The sequence below is a fragment of the Anopheles nili genome, chromosome 3, assembly GCF_943737925.1.
Source record: "Anopheles nili chromosome 3, idAnoNiliSN_F5_01, whole genome shotgun sequence".
NCBI classification, from domain to species: Eukaryota; Metazoa; Arthropoda; class Insecta; order Diptera; family Culicidae; genus Anopheles; species Anopheles nili.
Window position 1 is genome coordinate 6,335,158 of NC_071292.1, and position 19,301 is coordinate 6,354,458.

At 46.8% G+C, this 19,301-nt stretch overlaps 2 protein-coding genes across 2 annotated transcripts; both read right to left on the reverse strand.

Moving 5' to 3' along the window:
- Positions 1 to 14,560: 14,560 nt before the first annotated feature.
- Positions 14,561 to 17,301, reverse strand: LOC128725176 (tRNA-specific adenosine deaminase 1). Its single transcript, XM_053818899.1, has 2 exons — positions 16,289 to 17,301; positions 14,561 to 15,268 (listed from the first exon to the last, which is right to left on the reverse strand). Exons 1-2 carry the CDS (start codon positions 17,299 to 17,301, stop codon positions 14,791 to 14,793), a joined length of 1,491 nt encoding a protein of 496 aa, XP_053674874.1. The 3' UTR covers positions 14,561 to 14,790.
- Positions 17,302 to 17,529: 228 nt separating this feature from the next.
- LOC128725880 (uncharacterized) lies at positions 17,530 to 18,981 on the reverse strand. Its single transcript, XM_053819650.1, has 6 exons — positions 18,930 to 18,981; positions 18,595 to 18,675; positions 18,405 to 18,512; positions 18,217 to 18,330; positions 17,980 to 18,152; positions 17,530 to 17,880 (listed from the first exon to the last, which is right to left on the reverse strand). Exons 1-6 carry the CDS (start codon positions 18,979 to 18,981, stop codon positions 17,530 to 17,532), a joined length of 879 nt encoding a protein of 292 aa, XP_053675625.1.
- Positions 18,982 to 19,301: the final 320 nt, after the last annotated feature.

Consider the following 19,301-nt stretch of genomic DNA (forward strand, 5'->3'; position numbering starts at 1 on the left):
GTTAATTTCTCGCCTTGGGAAGGTGGCGTCCGGTTCGTATGGCCTCCTGCCCAGAAAAGGTGTGCCTGCAGCTGAATGAAAGCATTACTCTAATAATGTAGTGAGCTTTTTCGCGCAAAAACGGACCTCAAACCTCACCGCTTGGTTGGCACACGCAGAACAATAGCTTAGCTTCCCCGCGAAGCACTTGATATGATAATTGTGTCGCTTTTTGTCACAACCCCTTAGGATGGGGTCGTACTTTTGATGGGCCATTCCGGAGACAAGTGCTACTAGGACCACTTGCGCCATGTGTCAAGCTGTAACCGACGGTGGTCCTTAAGACCTTAAGACACGCGAACTCCTTCCCACACCAGCGTACAAAACGCGGAACGCAGAAGGATTCGCGAACAAAGTCGCCTCTTAATAACGTACAAATGAGCCGAAGAGCTTCGTCACCCCACCCGGTGTGGGTCCCATTAAAAATGAATCTCATTTGCACCCTAAGGACACCTCGGTAGGGGTTGGGTGCCTGTGTGAGATTGGCACATTCCGATTCGTGCCATTTCCGCGCCAGTTGACGCCGTGGACAGTATTATGTCGGAGGGTTTGCTGATAAGGCGCCCGGACATGTTCACAACAGCGCACTCGTAGCACACCCGTTATCATGCACCCTCGTCAACGGTACCGGTAGCGTGGAAAACATGGACCCGAATCGTGGCACCTGGGATGCGAGAAAAGCGGGAAAGTGCGACCGACCGAAAGCGGGAGGTGTTGTTTTGCTGATTGCATTCGAAACGCGCACACACGTGTCCGACGTGTACAATGTAGTCGCGTCATTACGGCACGTCTGGTGCCACATGCGCTTGGTGCGACGGAAATGTTAGAACCGGATCAGGAAATGGCGCACGAATGGCAGGATACGGCGCACCGGAAGGAGCGGCAGGTACGCATGCTGGAAATGAAGTACCACGAAGTCGTGAAGCGAACGAATGGTGGCTCACACACGCGACGACGGAAACGCGCGCTCCGGATGGACGCGAAAAAACGGCCAATACCGATGGCCGGTTGCGGTGAAAATGTGCCCGGAATTATTACAACTTTTGTGCCTACCTTTCTCTGCTACCGGGCTGCTGATAAACGCGGTCTATGTAAAGCAACTGTCACTTTGTTCGAAGCCATTTTGTGGGATGGAAGGAGTTTGAAATTGTGATCGAACCTGGAAAGAAGCTCTGCTAGAACCACTCCAACGTACAGACAGGTTCCTTCACTACGTGCATTAGCTTAGCAACAGCAAAACAGAGGAAGAAACTGAGGAACAAAGGGTTGCTGTGATGAAGAATCCATGCATTTTCATGGATTTGACGTCTTGGTCGCCTTTTGACAGCTCCTGAATTCCTCCCATTCTGTCCTTTTCTACAACGAAGAAGCGTGTATCGATTCCAGAGCATCCTCAACGCACGCAAACCCATACCACACGGCGGATGTAATTATTATAAACGCACCGCACAGAACCCGGCGCTTATTGCAGTATTATATCGCGATAAAGCACTTCCGGGGTGGGAACCGGGAAAGCGCCCGGAATTCATGATGATTTCGTTGTTTATTATCCGTAAGCTCGTAACAATATTTCCCAACCCACGCTCGCGCAAAGTCCCCACCCGCTTCTGCTCGCCCCCGGAATGCCGAGATATTTACAGTACAAAATGGCGGATAATACCGGGCTTTCCGGGCGTTTGGTCTTGGCGAATATCGCGACGCGAGCGGCCGGACTTGAAGCTCATCTTTTCAGTGCTCCAGCACGGCGCAGCTTTGCCGAACCGATAAACGGTGGATTTCGCGATGAATTCATAAACCATTGCCATTATATTGTGCCGTTCTCGCGTCGCACGCCAACGCCAGCCAGCAACAGCGCAATCAAGCTTAATGTAATGTAGCGTAATGCGCATAATGTCACCGTGCTTAATCCACCTTTTTCAAAAGCAATTACTTCCGTCGGCTGATAGTTTTACAACCCCACTCCACGGAGGAGGTATTGCTTTATCGAGGGAAGTGAACCGGAACTGGACGGCCACCCAACCGTCTCCCATCGCGCATCGCGCGTCATCAATGGAATTGCGCGTCATTGAAATGCGTCCACGGTGTGCTGGTTGCCTACGTTCAGGCGTAAAAAGACGATCCAAAGGATACCCTCCAGTCTAACCTCTAATTCCCGGAAAATTAGAACCGCCATTTCGCTGTAGGTTTCTCAACCGTTTATCGTGATGGTTACTGGAGGCTTAGGTGTCACCTCACTGAATGAAGCTCAGGTATTTTTAGGTGGCGGCCTGATTTGCCGTTTCGCAGTCCCAAATTGCACCACATACGAAAGCTCCGCTTGACGCACGAGCCACGGAAAGACACCAATTCCCTGTTTGTTTTGAAACACCGGGCGCGCTGATTATATTCCCGCACCACGAACAATCGCTGACGTGCACGGGGAACCTAACTGAAGCGTTCGAAGTTGAACGTCAACAACAACAGCCCGAAGATGTGACGAGATACGCGCCCCACTTGGTGCTAGGGGGACTTTTCCAGATGCGGGCTGTTATGGCAGTTCCTCGATCAACTCCCCATCCCTGATCCAACATCGTTCTCATGCCGTTGGGTGCAGCTGATGCTTGGCGTACCACGAACACGTAGTCTTTTAATGATCCTCGCGGGAATTGAATAAGTGCAATTGCAAATTTGCGAGACGAACGAGTGCACTTGCCGGTGTCGCGTGCACACCGAGCCATTGGTGGGATTTTGCAATTCCCCACCTACAACCACAGGTACGAAATTGGGCTACGACATAGATTGAAACGGGACTCGAACGGATACCGTCACGGTGGTGACATTCGCGAGTTTGCGATGAGAAGTGCGACAGCAGCCGCTTGCCGCTTCAATCCTTGTTGAAACGGGAAATCTGCCATTTGCAGCAGACTCCCCAAACAACTCCTTACGGAAACATAACAAAATCTCTTAACGTTAAAAAAACATCACTTATATGGCATAATATTCCACCGTCTGTAAATAGAAAGCTAACCGTTTCGGTCACAAAAATTCGACGATTCCGATCGTTCGATACCTTTTCACTTGAGCAAATGACATCAATGAAAATTGCACAAAAATAGATCACAATCCTACGCCACGGAGCGTTTATCAGATTGAAAAAAATCGCCCCCAGGCACACACCTACACAAACGATATATGTCTGTCAATCAAGCCGAGGAGGGCCCAATTTCGATGCCCCCGGTGGCCAACTCAGGAAAAAAAAGGGTTCGAGTAATATTGATGCGAATGACAGCTCCGTTAGGCTCGATTATCGACCACGCCGAGCATGACGGAGTGTTCGAACATGAGCGCGGTGAGAATTTCACACCTCAGGAAACGTGGGTAAAAGAAAAAAGCCTATGAAAATAGATAAACAAACGCAACCGAAACTGAATTGAATGAAAGATTTTGATTCCAATTAGGCGGCTTAATATTCAAATCTTGTTTGCCCATCACGTGCCTGATTTGAAGCTCCTGCAAGCGGTGTTCTAGCCACTGAGGCTAATTGAATTTGATAGCAAAAACGGGCTTACGCATCAAGGCTGAGAGTACGGATGAGTAGATCATATGCCGATTAAGCTACGATAAAAACTCTCTGCCGTTTTGCTCATTGCACTTTCGTGCATGTTTCATTGAACGCAACATAAACATTTATGTGGGGAAAGTGCCCGAATAGTGCTTCGTTATCATCGAACCGGAAGTCAATTTATGACACATGAAAAGTACCGACACTGACAGGCACCGTGACGCATGTGCTTGCAAATTGCCGCCTGCGAACACATCCCGCTGGCGCTACAACGGGTTTACGGGTTGCGTAGAGAATATTGTTCCACTTTTTGTTTAGTTTAACACAAAACAACGCTTTTTTTTGTCTAAGCGCGAATGTTTTTCCTGCCACATTTTCCATCACTCCGCCACTCAGCGGTCCTGGCGCGTTCTTGCGCTTGCTAATAGATTGAAAATGCCGCACGGAACTTTCCCATCACTACGGGATTGAAATGGTACTTCGAACGAGTCCTGCGGAACAAAGGATAAAATTTTTATTGTTTCCAACGGCAAGGCGTGGAGAAAAAGCCTGCCCATTCGAGCGAGAGCAAGTTTGAAAAGGAAACGTTTATGCTCTCTCTGTCTCTCTCTCTCTCTCTCTCTCTCTCTCTCTCTCTTTCTCTCTTTCTACATCGGCAGGACCAACCAACCGAACGCACAAAGCGCCGCCAGCTCGAGGACGCCCTCGAACTGGCAGCATGTCACGCGAAACTATTAGATGAAAATCTGAACGGCAAACAATCTAGGCAAGATATTGAAGCTAACCGATTATAATGAAAGCACGGCCGTATAATAACCGCCGCATTGTGGAGCCACCATCCCCACCAAACCGAACGGGTGGGAAGGGCGTAGAATGTGAGCTGAAACGGACGGAGCGTGCAAACAAGCGCTTCCATTCTTCTTCCACCCAAACGGAAAAGCAGTACACACACACACACACGATCGAAGTATAAAACGTAGAACCTATGGAATATCGCAGAAAAACAATTCCAATTTCCCATTCCCACTTGATTGTGAAGTGAATTTTCCAGCCTGGCTTACACTGGCGGGGGTGGTGAAGGGAAAGGGAGCAAACAAAACAGGAAGCCACATTGAAACTATTTGAAAACAGATAAAAGAAAATAAAAGCAAACTCCGCCGAAGTATTTTAGTGCAGTTTGCACGCTCCCATCGCCGCTTGCGAGCGCTAGTTTCTGCTGTCATTTTTTCTTTTACCGAACGTTGGTTTATGGTGGAATTTATTTTTAATACCTTTTATTTGATCATTTTCACTCTCTGCGAACGATCGAAACCGTCGGAGTGTAAAATTAGTGCAAACTAGTCAGCTTTCCTTGTTTGATAATTGCTGGGATTTAATTTGTATTGGTTCGGAATGGGATTAAATTGGATTTTGAAAGCTCACGAAATCGGCGGGCTGTGGAGCTGAATTTCATATTTCTGCACACCATCCAATCGAATGCAAAACAAACCCCGCAACATTATGCGTTGTAGAACGGCATCACTCGGTTCTAAACTGCCTCAGCGCACTGAAAAGAATCCTTTCAAAATAATACAAATAAATGAGAGCCTCCAAGAAATTATCCCTCCAATTACGAACGAGGACGTTCCGGCACGTTGGAAAAACAAAGGCTGAATCCTCTTTTTCACGCTATTCAACGTGACGCAATATACACACAAAAAAAATCAACACACCACCCAACAAAACGCTGACGGAAATCGGCACTCAATCGAGAACAATTGCCTGAATAGAGGCGATTTTTTCAACAACGGATTAAAAACATGAAATCCTTGCACTAGACAATCGGAAAGTTGTGTAGAAGCGCGCATTATTTCTTTTTTTGCTGTGTGTTACTGAGCTCACAAGATTGTGCGAAGGAAAACCTCCCATCCCGTCGGCAATTGAATCCCCGACCCGAGCCCAGCTAAAGGAACGAGGTAAGCAAGGCAGAAAATAAAACAATCGACTACAATGAAACGAAACCGTACATATAAACACGCTGACACAAGAGAAAGGAGAAGCAACAACAACAAAAAATACGACGGATCATTCCTCGGCCATTATAGTCCGAAAGCAGTCACCTACCACCCATCATAGGAGGCTGAAAAACTTCCCAGGCACAAAAAAAGGCGGTTCATCTTTTCATATCATGCCGTTTGTTTTCGTACCGAAAACAGCCGCTTGCTTCTAAGTTTCGTTTTTGTGTCTGTGTGTGCGCATTCTTTTAGTTGCTTCCGTTATCCTGGTATCCTTTTTTTTCCTAGTTATATTTTTACTCCCACCCGAGGATGGGACCCTTCCATTCAATCGTGGCGGTGCGGTTTAATGTTCCGTATGAATGTTCCACTTTTCTTATAGTTTTCATTTGACCGCATCTTTATTCAACTGGCGTCGGAGGGATTATTTTCACTTTTTTTTATTCTTCTCCTATTTCAGTTTCCACAATTTCAGCTGTACGCAGACAAGTCCTCCTCTATGTTGCCATTATTCTTCATTGCATTGTCGTTGTGGAAGTTATTTTGCTAGAGCTACGAGCTTCAATTATGTAGAAAAAAAAACGCTTTAAAGAATTTGAAAATGTTGAAAATTGTGAGAAAACAAAGAGGTAAAGGAAAGCGAACATAAATTTCCACACAAAAAAGATACATAAAATACAACCAAGTTGCCTTTCGGTTCGAATATGTTTTATCAATTTCATGAATAATTTTATGCTCCATCTGTTCACCGAAGCGTAAAGCGATCGTACGCGCTTAAACTCTTCGCAAACTATCGATAACGTGTAACACGCACCCCGCTAGTCCTACAAAACCCACAAGTCCTCGTCTGTTCTACAAGACGTCTGCTCCATTACATTCATTTCATCTCGCCTTTCGACACCCGGAGCTGGTCGACTTACCAGTGCATTGGCGTTTAGGGTGACAGTCTACGTGGCCAAAAAGAACGCACACTAGCAGCAGGGTCACTACTCCTTCGCTGGTTCCATGCTGCGCCTTATGGCCACCCTGATCCATCCCCACCACGCAAGGACATCACCAACCGTGGCTTTGGACGACGCAGCGGCAAAACAAATCAATGCTATTCAAAGCGGAAAAACTATCGTCACAGTTGGCTGATGAAAATGGCACTCTGGCGGGAAGGCACTCGTTCCCTTCGGATGCCACATGGTACCCCTCATCCCACCTCATCCCCCAAAAACATCGAGCTAATCTGGCTGATGGCACCGTCGGAGTGCCAAAGCGGTGTGCTCGATATCGATCGTAGTACTACTTTCAGTTTCGCGACGTCGCTCGAGAGTAGGACAATCGAGCAGTCAATTTTATTATTTTCTACCCCGTCTAGCGTTAGCAGCTCACCCCTAGCAAAGGCGAGTGGCCACGCGCTGTAAAAAGGGGGGAAACTATAAAATTTAGTTGCCTGTTTGTCGGTGCCATTTCTGATACGGAGCACCATGGGCACGATCTGTTGGGTACGCAACGCCCCACGGGTACATGCACCATCGACGGGCCCAATGCTACGATGTTCAATGTGCTGGTTATTGATCGTTTGAGCTTCTTTTTTTTTTTACTCGGCGAACCGAACAACACCCTTACTGCTCACGAAGGAAGCGCATAAAACATGTCCCCAGTTGTAAAGCTCGTTCGGTTAGTTTGTTTCCTTTTTTGCACCGGAAGCAAGGGCTTTTCACCGTTCGTGTTCGATGGCTGGTAGTTTGACGTAGCGGTAGCTGAAACCATCGATTCCTATCGATTTCGTTTCCCTCGAACTCGATTCACACTCTTTTTCCACTAAACCAAACATCAATCGGCCTCAAATGCTAATTGTCCACGCTAGGGCGCAAATAAAAACCAACAAAATAGCGCCTAATTCGTGCAGGAAAAACATTTACGATCGTTGCAGGATCTCGTAACCCTGAACCGCGGACCGATGATGCAACAAAAGGGTGCTCTTAAAAGGATTGCCATTGCCGGTTCCATCTAGTGCTGCTTCTCTCACATTGATTTGAATCAAATGCCATCTCGAATGCCGTTTGCAAGCTCGAGTTCCCACGCAGGACATCTGCGAAACTGTCCTCCAAACCGTAAACGGAAGCCCGTACAAGTTCGACCACTCTCCGATTGCTTCCCAAACAAGCCCGACCTTGTACGGTCAACGTTTTATTTATTTAACTCTGTGTGTTTGTTCCTCCGGAAGCCGGAATCTTTTCGCGTTCGTCGTGCCATGTCCCTGTCTCTGGCCCAGAGGTCAGGATCATGCATACGCCCAATATATTGCGGCATACCAGAAGAGACACACATGCCGGCGAATGCCCCTTTGACGTGATCAGGTCCGGCTGTTTGTGCCGGGGACCCTTGGCGAAAGGGCACACCGGAAGCGAGGACGAGCAACAAAGTTATTTAAACGAACCGGACAACAAAAACCCGACCACGGCGTGGGCCGAACCTGGAGCGGAATGTTGAGTGGAACATTTTGGCCCGTTAGCTTTATTAGTTTTCCTATTTACATACTTTGGAGATGCATTTTAAAAATGGCCGGTTCGTTCGGTTCTTATTACATTTTTAGCCAGGAGGCAAGGAGGTCCTTTCTGCCTTCCAGTTGATCACAGCAGCCGAGAGAGAGAGAGAGAGAGAGAGAGAGAGAGAGAGTGAAAGGATGTGAGAGAACATAAAAAACTGACCACAACAAGAAGCAGCAAGCGAGCGTCTGTTTTTAGTTTACGTTCCGTTTCCGTTATCCCACACAACACCGCAAAGTACGTTTCCCCGGAAGGTCCGGGTATTCGGGTTCGGGAGGTTCGATCGAATTAAAATTGATGATGAATAAAAAATAATAATTTCATTTTGAAGCGCACCGGACAGCATCCGACCGTTCGATCGCACGGAACTAATTCGATTTGAATTCATTTTTCGGCCCGTCCGTCCAGGGATGACCGCCAGGACTTGTGCCGTTTGTGCCGAAAGTCAAACGGCCACACCGCGCGGCCACCGTACGTCGAATGAATACGAAATCGTACCAAAAAACCGCAACGTGCAGTGGACGGTAAACGGCACAACGAGGCGCTGAACACGCGAAGAAGCACCGTGGAAGGAAAACGATCAAACACCGGGCCCTTTTAGTTTCGTTTGCTTGTTGGTGCAAGTGGGCAGGGACGCTACCAAAAATCCATATCAATAAATACATTTCAATGTCATCATAATCGTATTAGACATAATCCGGCCTACCTTCCCCTCGGTCAAACTGGGGGAAAAAAAGCCCGCAAAGGGCTTGGTAAAGGTACGTCCAGGACCGTTCCTCCGTCGCAAAGGCCAACTGGCCGGGTTGTGTTAGTCTAAAAATAAAAAAGCTTATAAATACGGAAAGACAATCGCATACCGGATCGCTCGGGTGGAATGTTTCCTTTTGCCGGCGTCTTTTCCCACCACACCCTGAATGTCCTTTTTTGTCCTTCTTCCTCGCTCTCAAGGGCTATGCCAGTTTTGGCTCTGCACATACCGAAGGCTGACTATAATCCGTCACTTATGGTACGCCCTTCAGATGGTTTTGGGAAGCTTTTGTGTCCGTTCCTTTGCTTGCCTACTGCGGAGCTTAGATGCGCCGTCGAGATGATTGTTTTACGGAGCCCGGAGGCTCTCTGAAATGGTTCCATGTATGTGTGTCTATGTGTGGAGGGTCCATTCGCCACCCTTACCCCTTGATCTGGACCTCCTGAATCGATCAAAACGATCGGTGGTATGTTTTTTCTCATTTCGTTTTCCACTTTTCGTACTCCGAAACCTGTTCAGGTTTGATGGGTTCGATTATTGTGTTATGAGAAGCTGAGCATCATATTTTTTATTTGCACTACACTTTGGCCGTTTTATTCCAATTAATTTATTGATTTCTTCCCTATCAAATGATTACTCAAACATACGCTCTATCTCATATATAAACACATGTTCCAGGTGCACAGTCAGCGTGACTTCCACAAACCGCTTGCCTCTAACATCTCCTAAATTGTAGCAAACCAAACCGCACTCAGTGGCCACAACTATTGTCTCCAATGCTTTCAACGCAAAAGCCACCATCGTCATATCGCAACCTAGCAGCTCAAGGATTTAAGCTTTTGTGCAAATCGCATCAAAGGCGTGAAGCGCGTCTGTGTCCTTAATCGTGACCTTTCCAGTGAACGCCTTCACCATGACCACCGGGAGAGGTCGAAAAGGGAAACATAATCGAACATTAATATTGTACCGGTTCCGTTGCTCCAGGCATGACTCAGCGCCATCGCTAACCGCCAAAACTTCCCGTGTCTGGGAAGATGATTTAATCTTAATCTCATCCTGCAGCCCGATTCGGGCCCGAGTCAGCCTACGAGATGAAAGCCTGGACAGGAATTATTCAATTACGTGGCAAGCTTAAGTGAGAGCCCAAAAATGGACGGCCAGGTTTGCGAGTGATCGTGCGGAATCGTGCCGGAATCACGAATGTCTTGTGGATTCAGTTGAATTACTCGGACGGCCGCATCCTCTGCGCCATCGGTCAGTAATTAACGAAAACACATTACTTGCTGTGTCGTTGACGTACGATGGAGGTTTCGGTTTTTTTTTCTGTTTTATCATTTCTCTGCCGAATCATTAACATCCATCTGATAAATTGTTTTGCTTGTGCAGAAAGCGCCAAAAACAAAACGGTGAATGTAATCACTACATCAACGAAGCACAAATCAAACGTACGCTTCTTTGAATGAGCTAACGGATTGATCCCTTAATTCTCGCTCTTAACCAAGCCTTGGGAAATTGATCGATTTTATCGGGGTATGATAATCTGACCGGTAAATGAGTGGGGATTGGGAAATGAGTACGTTTCCATACTGCATTATCTCTTTGCGCGGATGCGAAATGATTTTATCCAAAACGATATTTCCATCAATTTATCGAAAAATATACACAAAACGGAACCGGTTGAGTGTTTTTAATGGAAATTGTTCTCATGAAAGCATCAAACGATTGCATGGATCCATAATTTCAACGTACTGTTTTCACCACCAGCAATTTTTTCATTAAAATATAGTGTCTTTATGTTTACAAAGGTATTTGATCGTAATTGACATGATCGTATCATATTTGCTACTCTCACGATGAAAATATGAAACACAAAATGCACAAAATATTCCTAACCGATCATTTGAAACCTACCAGGCGTCTCCATCGCTCTCAACAACCAGGCGTCTCCATCGTTCGCACGATCTTGTGTCGCACATCAAACGGTGAATAAATTGATGGAAAATGTACAACATTAGAGCTAGCAAACGCCGGTACCAATGCTAGAAATTAGCTTTGTTAGACCTTCCACTCGTTGCTGGCGTCTTGCCTGTGTTGTTTCACAAGCAGCTTCCAAAAAAAAAAACGGCAACACAAAAACGATACAACAAACGACGGTTCGATCGGATGCTCGAGGCAACAGCGGAAAAATGTCCGACAATGGAAGAAAAAGTCAAGCAAGGGGGAGAGCTTTTCCCAGAACACGCCACTTCCTGTGGGAATGTTTTTCTTTTCCGGTGGGCCACTCTCGAAACAAGGCGTAGCGAAGGAAAACGGTAAACGAACCGATGCCATTTTCTCGTAAGTGTCGCTTTTCCGAGTGCTGACGTAAAGTTAATCGTTCACTCGTCTTGCAGCAACGACGGGTAGGGCGAAACGGGTTCTAACGCACACCGGAATGGGCGGGATGAAATGTTTGAACTTGATTTAATTTCGATCAGCAGCGCGAGTATTTGAACGTGTGCAAAAATAGACTGCCTTACCTAAACAGTATTGCAACGAGAGAGAGAGAGAGAGAGAGAGAGAGAGAGAGGGGAAAAAAACTCGATACAAAACGAAAGCCGGAAAACGGAATTTAACGAATAATGCACCAGCGATAGCGCGTGCCACAACGATAGCACCACGCCACGGCAAACTCGTACTCGAGTGGTGGTCGAGATTTTGCACCCGATCAGCATAATTTCATGATAATTTTATGGTAATGCTAAACGGATAAACCTTCCACAACCGGCAAACCGATTGTGGTAACTGCTAGCGGCGGCAAGCTTCCGAGGCACGCCGGGAACGAAGGAAACATCTAACGCTCTACGAGGCTCTATCGCAGAAGGACCCACGGGACGAAACGCCGGATGATCACACCTCCCGAGAGCGTGTTTTCCAGTGGTCCACTGCGGCATTCAATATGCGGCCGAAACGGTCGACGAAAGGGGCTACCGGTTTGCCTAGTGAGGCGGCACGTACCGTACGTAGCCGTACCGAGGATTCGATCAAAGCAAGAACCACGAACGTGGGCCACACGAAATCCTCAAAACATCGCAACGAAGGCCAAGTGCGCGGTTACAATGCTTCCTTAACCCGTCGGTAGTGCCCTGCTTTTCCGAAAACGGGAACCGCTTTCGAGTACGGAGAGCGATGGGTTAAGGAAACCCGGAAACTCCCTCAGGACGCGCCCAGGCGTGGAAAATGCTTACGCGAGTACCGAATGTGTTGGCCCGTTCCGAGAAGAGTGTGGAAAATGAAGGAAAAAAATGAACAAACGAACGAACGAAAGGCAATCGCATTTTCCGGTCAAATAAACAACTGCCAGAACGCCATCGATGAATGTAAAGCAGCAGCAGCAGCAGCAGAAGTGCCGTTCGCGGCCCGGCCCCGAAAGCCAACGAGCTTTTTCCGGTGTACATGCGCCAATATCGGGCAGGAAAAACATACGCCTCACTTGGATTGGGGAAAAGCAACTAAGGGCACAAATGAATAAGCCCAGGCAATAAGCAAACCGCCGTAAGGGGACGAGGAACTGGCAACGGCAACTAGCAAACCCACTGCAAAGGATCTGTATCTAGCTTAAACTCCTTCAGCAGGACCGGGAACTGCGAAAGCTTTCCGTTACGCCGTTGCCCACACACTACACGGACAGGACGACGCACGAACGAAAGGAGCAATTTTGCGGGTTGATTCTTTATTTTTTTTATGTTGGTTTTTGCGTGCATCCGTTTGACTTTGCTCAAATTGGATGCTTTTTTATTTGTTTTTGTTTTCTCTCTCTCTTGTCCCTCCCACCTTTTTCTTCGTCATTCCCGTGGGGTTGCGTGCAAAGTCTTATCCCATCCCGAAAGGAAAAAGCTTTTTATTCTTATGCGCACTATCGGAACGAAACGATTGCACTATTACCGGTCGAGCGAACACTGGCCAGTCAGACTTCAAACGGTGGTTCGATCAGTAGAGGGGTCGGGGGGTGGGGGGTTTCGATTACAATCGGAACATTCGGCGAGCGAGTTTCCGCTTGGGGAATGCGAAATTATATCATCCAACCGGATCTCGGTTCGATCGTACCGTTCTCGAATATTGAACGCAGCTCGTCCTGTGACGGTGAAGCCCAACCGGCGGCATGGCTTTTTTTGCTCTTCATTAAGCTACACTGACGATGAAATGCGATACGAAGTAACACAACACAGCGCTACCGCTTATTAATCAACCTCAGCTCTCGTTCGTAAAAATGTAATTCTGATAAAATGAACGCAAGGTTTTTTTTTTGCCGAATGGCAGCGCTTAACAACGGGGAAAGAAATGATCCAGAATCGATGTTCGCATCAAACGTCATCAATAAAACAATCACATCCCATTTACACGCGTTTGATGTGAATATTTAACCGTAAAACGGGCGCATTATTTTTGTGATGTACTCGCATCCATTTTTCATGTGATATTCATTCGACATTACCTGCGAAACACTCGGTGCTGCTCGGTGCAGAGCAGGCTATGAAACGAGAAAAAAAAACAAAGGAAAAAAACATGCTGCAGCACTGTAGAGATGGCCGGCGACACTGAGCGCATAAAGCAGTGGTTATCTGCCCGATTGCAAGCTGTTTGCCACTGCAGTACGGTGACGTGGTGGCTCACGTTCCGGGCGTGCAAATTGCAACAATAAAAAGCACACATGTCCGCGTCGCCATCGTGGCGTAATTCAAACAGCAGACGAAAAGCTACTACCCCCCAGAGTCGAGAAAAACAACCCTCCAGGTGAGAGAGAGAGAGAGAGAGCGATGCAACAGACGCAATCCGTACAAGTGTCTGGCCGATTATACGGTCACGCTTAGCGAATCGTATTTAGAGGACGTAGTAAATTATGTTTAAATTTTCGTAGGCACAGAAAAACGCCCTCCGGGAAAGCGACGGCCGTGCGTCGGAAAAACACAATCTCGGCGCTCTATCACGCTTGCTCGTATCAGCTTAGGCATCGTATACGATAGCAGCCCGCAGGACGAGTGTCCCATTCCCAAAAGCCCTAGTGTGTGTGTGCCCCCACGGAGCCAATTAAATGCAACACCATCGGCGAAAAGGACACCCGAGCTTAGCCAGCGTTTTAGTGTGTCGGGTATTATACTGTTTTACCCGTTCATTTTTAGTTACGGTGGTTTTTTTTTCTTCGGACCTTCTTCTTCCACCAATTGTGCTCGTTCATCCTGCGACAAAGTCGTTCGCAAATGCTTCACGACCGTGGCCTGGCAGCCAAACAATGAAAGCCCGAAAGAGGGGACATTTTTCTAGCCCTAACGTCGAGAAAGTGTGCACCGAATGGTGCTTTTCTTCTACCACCAGCCAACGGAGATGAACGGTGCATTCCGGTCAATTTGCCGGTTGTCTGCTTCTTGCCGTGTGTGTCCGCGTGCCACGGCAAGACAAGCTCGAGAATGGAATCTACGTGCCCGCCACTAAACCGGTGCAGATTTAGAGGTGTTGATGCAGCATTATACAGATCGCTGGTTTTTTTTTTGTTGTTGATTGCTTTCGCTTTAAAGATGTTCTTACCCAAACCGGTAGTGCGTAAAACTTTAAACGCCGCGCCTGAAATAGTTACCCAATGCTGAGGAGAAGCGCTACGTACATTCATTTACTATTCATTTCTCAATGTTTTCAACCATTCCTAATAACTTTTCCGCAGGGAACGTGCACGTGTGCTAGCGCTTTTTATTAAATTATGCAACATCCAACCGAGTTTCTCCGAAACAAAGCATCGGAATAATTTTGTTCACTCATGGTCTTTTTGGCTTTCGAAACTAACTTAGCAATAAAAAGAAACCTAAAACACCCTGTCTTACTAGCAAAAACGCGAAAGTTTGTATCAATGAAAACCCCTGCGTCGCTCCCGCACAATCCTGCACATCCAGGACGAGCGAGCTACGACCGTCCAGCATTGGCATCGATGAAAAACTGCCCCAAACTATCCGGCTTTTCCGTCCAGCTTCCGAACATCTTCTCCCGCACGGTGCTCCACTGGCGTGCGTACTCCACCGACAGCACCTTGACGGCCGTGTAAGAAAGTTTGCCGAAATCGGGCGCTCCGTTTCGCACCGGGGTGCCTTCGACCGGTAGTTCGCTGCTACCTGCCAGCAAAACGGTTGCACTGGGATGTGATATCGCTGCGGTGGACCTTTCCTCGTTGGGCATCGCCGGCTGGCCAAGGTGCCGGTGAAGCGGAACTAAATTATTCAAAGCATCCTTCCCAGCGTCGCTAGTGGTGGTGGCCGAGTGGTGGTACGTACGCGCGAACTGACTGAATAATTCGATTTTGGAAACCTGCAAACGAGCCGCCGGTGTTGCAAGTTTACGCTTTGTCACTCCATGGCGCCGACCCGCAACCTCCACCTCGTGGGACCTGTTTGGCGAGAGAAGTAACCAGATGCAGATGAAACGATTCGTGAGCATAAATAATGAGCAGGCCACCACGGCTTTCCACTCGCTTAATTGCAGAAAGTGAATCAAATTATTAAATCCTGCAGCTGGGAGAAAACCCTTTGCCAGGGGTAAGCGCGGCGGTGGAAAATTATAGACCCGGAAAATAAATGAGCACGATCACGAACCGAACGGAAAAGTTCGCCCAGCTTCCAATCATAAACCCGCGTGAGCAACAGCGGCCAAGGAGGAATATGAAAGCTTTCTCAACGAAGGTAACTGAAAAGCAACTAAGCCAACACTACACAGGATGGTGTAAATGGAGGAAAAATAATGACCCAACATTAATTACTATTAACAGGGATTATTAAATCGAGAACAGCAAACAGAAGCACGCGACAAACGGATTCGATTCGTGTTTTGCTCTCCCTATTCTTGGCTTTCCCCGACCGCATTGCAGCAGCAATGCCCAAGACAAATTGCACTTGGCACCCTTTCTTTTTTGCTCTCGAGCATCGCCAACGACACGAACCTGGCAAGCGGCAATCCCGCAATCGTAATCGTGCGAGAAGTAATTATTTACTGGCCGCCTTACCTCTGCACGGAGCCATCCGACAAAGCGAATGGCATCCGGGAGGTATTATATCCGTGGAAACAGAGTAATTGACACGCGGATCCTTCAACAGGAAAAGTAATATCGACACGACGAATGCAAGTTGATTCTAGGGGTTCTTGTGTTGAAAACAAATGATCGTGAATCGACAGCGTTGGCCTGTGTGAAGATAAATGGAGGAAAAATGCAGTGCAACCGCGCTTGGTGACACGAATCCATTAAATCACACGACGAACTATCGCAAAATTTCAAATCTAATTATAGTTTCTCCACTACTTCTCGAAGAAGAATTTAAAGGTTCTAATCCCCTTTCGGCAAAGTTTGGCCAAAGAAAGTTTTAATCAAAACGTTCTTGTGTACTACAACGCTTTACAATAGTTTACTTCTTACCTTACAGCAACATCACACCAAATAATCCCACAGGGCGATGGTTGATATTTTCCGGTCCCCGCAGGAAGCTTCCGATTCTTGCGAAACTTAAACATTCGCCCGTTGTTCGCCGCAAACACCGCTGGGCAGCCTCGATGGAACGGTGCTTGAAGGATTCCGGCCGACCATGGATCAAAGCGTCTCCAGATTGCTCGCTCGATAGCCGCTACCGAATGGTCTGTTCCGTCACAAAGCACCACGCTCTCGAGATATATCGGTTGGTCTAGCAGGTGCATCAGCAAGCTCCCCTGAATGCCAAGCACGTTCCAACGAGCCAGCTTATCGCTGCACGAAACGGAAAGCGTTCGTATTCCACGGCCCGGCTTTGTCCGTACCTGACCGATAGTTTGTGCCATCGAGTCCCCTACTGGACCTTGCTGAAGTAACTTTCCACCCGTCATACCTACAACACGTTTCTCATCTTCGCTAGCTCCAATGCAACTCCCAATATCTTCCTCATTTGCTAAAGCTTCTTTACGTGGCTTTTTCTCCGGAGGCATTTCACAGCTCGCGGTTTCACAGTCCGCTTCAAATATACTCGCATCACCACACGGACTATGGGTAGTAAAAAAATGAAACAAATGACCTTCTTTTAACGTAAATTTTACGCTCTCCGACAAGTTGTGCCTCTTGAAAATGCTTTGCTTTTGCCCCTCACTAGCGGCATCGATTTGTTCGAGCAAATAGCGCAGAAATCCTCGCCTGGCTAAAACCTCCGCATGGCTATCGTTCACGAGGTCGCCCCGAGAACTGAGCTCGCTACCTCCTAAGCATTTCGTGCCGGTTCCTAGGGCTACTACTTGCAGCTCGCTACTACTATCATATGATTTTTCTTTTTGAGCTTTCGAGCGATCCAGCACAATCGCCGAGAGGATTGTCCATTCAAATGTCTCGTCCGGTTTACCAGTTTTCGGGAGGCTTTCATACTTTGCCAAACATACCTCAGAAATGCGGTTTGCTAAAGTAATATCCATTTCTCTTGGAGTGTTTTACACGCCTGCTGGCCTGTGCTGCTAATGTTCCTTATCTGCTAATCAATGTTAGGCAATCACCATATTGTACATGAATTAAATTCATAAAGTTGCCACTAAAAAAGGCACCTAACACAAAGCCATACCCTTGCGTTTTTTTACGGAAACTCTTTTAACATACGAAAGGCACCTTCCCACGACTTCTGACAATTTAAAGCTAATACAGGCAATTTAAACGACCGTCTCGGGGTTCCAGGCAAACTTTTGACCTACGCTCTCTCGCAAACTGTTCAACTGATGCATCTCCTTTGCCGGAATTTCAAAATCCAGCGCAACGTTTTCCTCAATGTGATTGCGCGAACGAGCCTTCGGTAGAATGCCGATATCCTGCTGGACCGCCCAACGGAGAAGCACTTGGGCAGGCGTTTTCTGTAGGCTACTCGCAACAGTTTTAACTTTAGAATCGTCTCGAAGCTCGGTGGTATTAGACGAGCCGAGGGACGAATATGCTTGAAGAAAAATATTCTCCTGACGGCAGTACTCCAACAACTCCGGCTGGTAATAGTAAGGATGCCATTCAACCTAAAATAAACACAATAGAATGGTGTAACTATGAGTGCTCTATGATCGATACTGACGACACATGGACGTGGATTATTTTCTTCCCAGACAGTCCCGTACCTGATTAACAGCCGGAACAACCCCCTTGCAATCTTCAAGCATCTCTTTTAAATGCTTCACCGTATAGTTCGACACACCAATCGATCGTAGGCTACCTTTGCGTTGCATCTTGCACAACGCATTCCACGTGGCCATTCGATATTTGGCGTTATCAGGATGAGTTACTTGCATTCCTAGACAGATAATGGTACGATTCTGAGCATCGAACAAACATCGACGATGAATCTAGAAACTTACCACTCACGCCCGGCCAGTGAATGAGGTATAGATCGAGATATTCAGTTTGCAAATTGGCGAGAGACTTTTGCACCATCTGTTCCACAAAATCTTCGTCTTTTCCCGCTTGAGAAACTACAATTCAAACAACAGTCGAGGGTATTGCATGCGCCAGGAGAAAGAACATCAAATCTGTGCAGATTACTTACTCAACTTGGAGGTGATAAAAATGTCTTCACGTTTCAGATCATATTTAGGCAGTAACGTTTTCAGAGCATTCCCAATATACTCCTCGTTGCGATAAACAACTGCTGTATCTGTTTCGAGCAAAACAATGTTAAAGACATGATGAAAATTATCGATTCACACCACCACGTGGAAAACTATTTCCATACGAACCGATGTGTCGATAGCCAGCGCGTAGAGCATAATCCAGTACTTCATAAATTAGCTCCTGGCCGTGGATTTGAAACGTTCCAACTAAAATGAAAAGCAAGAGAGCAAGCATAAGTCTCTATGGCGGGTATTTCGCAATTTTTATCAATGGTTCGAAAAACAATCCCCTATCGGAACCATATTCAATGGGTTCACAAAGACCGAGGGGTGCAAAAGAAATCTTGAAATTTAAATTCAACCGTATGAATAAGTAATGGCTAGAGGAGGTTTGAGAACCAAGGGCAATGATACCGAATGTTACCGGAATTACCAGAGGTGAGATCGTTTCGTCTACTTACAGCCAACAAGCGGGATCGTGAAACCAGTGTTCAATTTGTATGTTCGATTCATCGTGCCAGATGATTGTGATATGTACCGGTAAAAGTTTCCGAAACACTCCTTAATCGAAATCCAAGGGCGTAAGATTCGCATTCAAGTCCAACCGAACGAAAACGATATTGAAATCGCTGGAGACCAAAACAAGACTGCGCTCATTCAAGGCGGCTAACGTCAAAATAGAGATCATTGAGGTAATAATTAACCATATATCCGATGTAGCTGCTAGCTAATAATAATTTTGATAAAAAGTAAAAATTCATATTTATCATCCAATAAATTTTCATGTTTAAATCAAGTTTATTTACTCTTCTACAGGAAAATTATAGAAAATT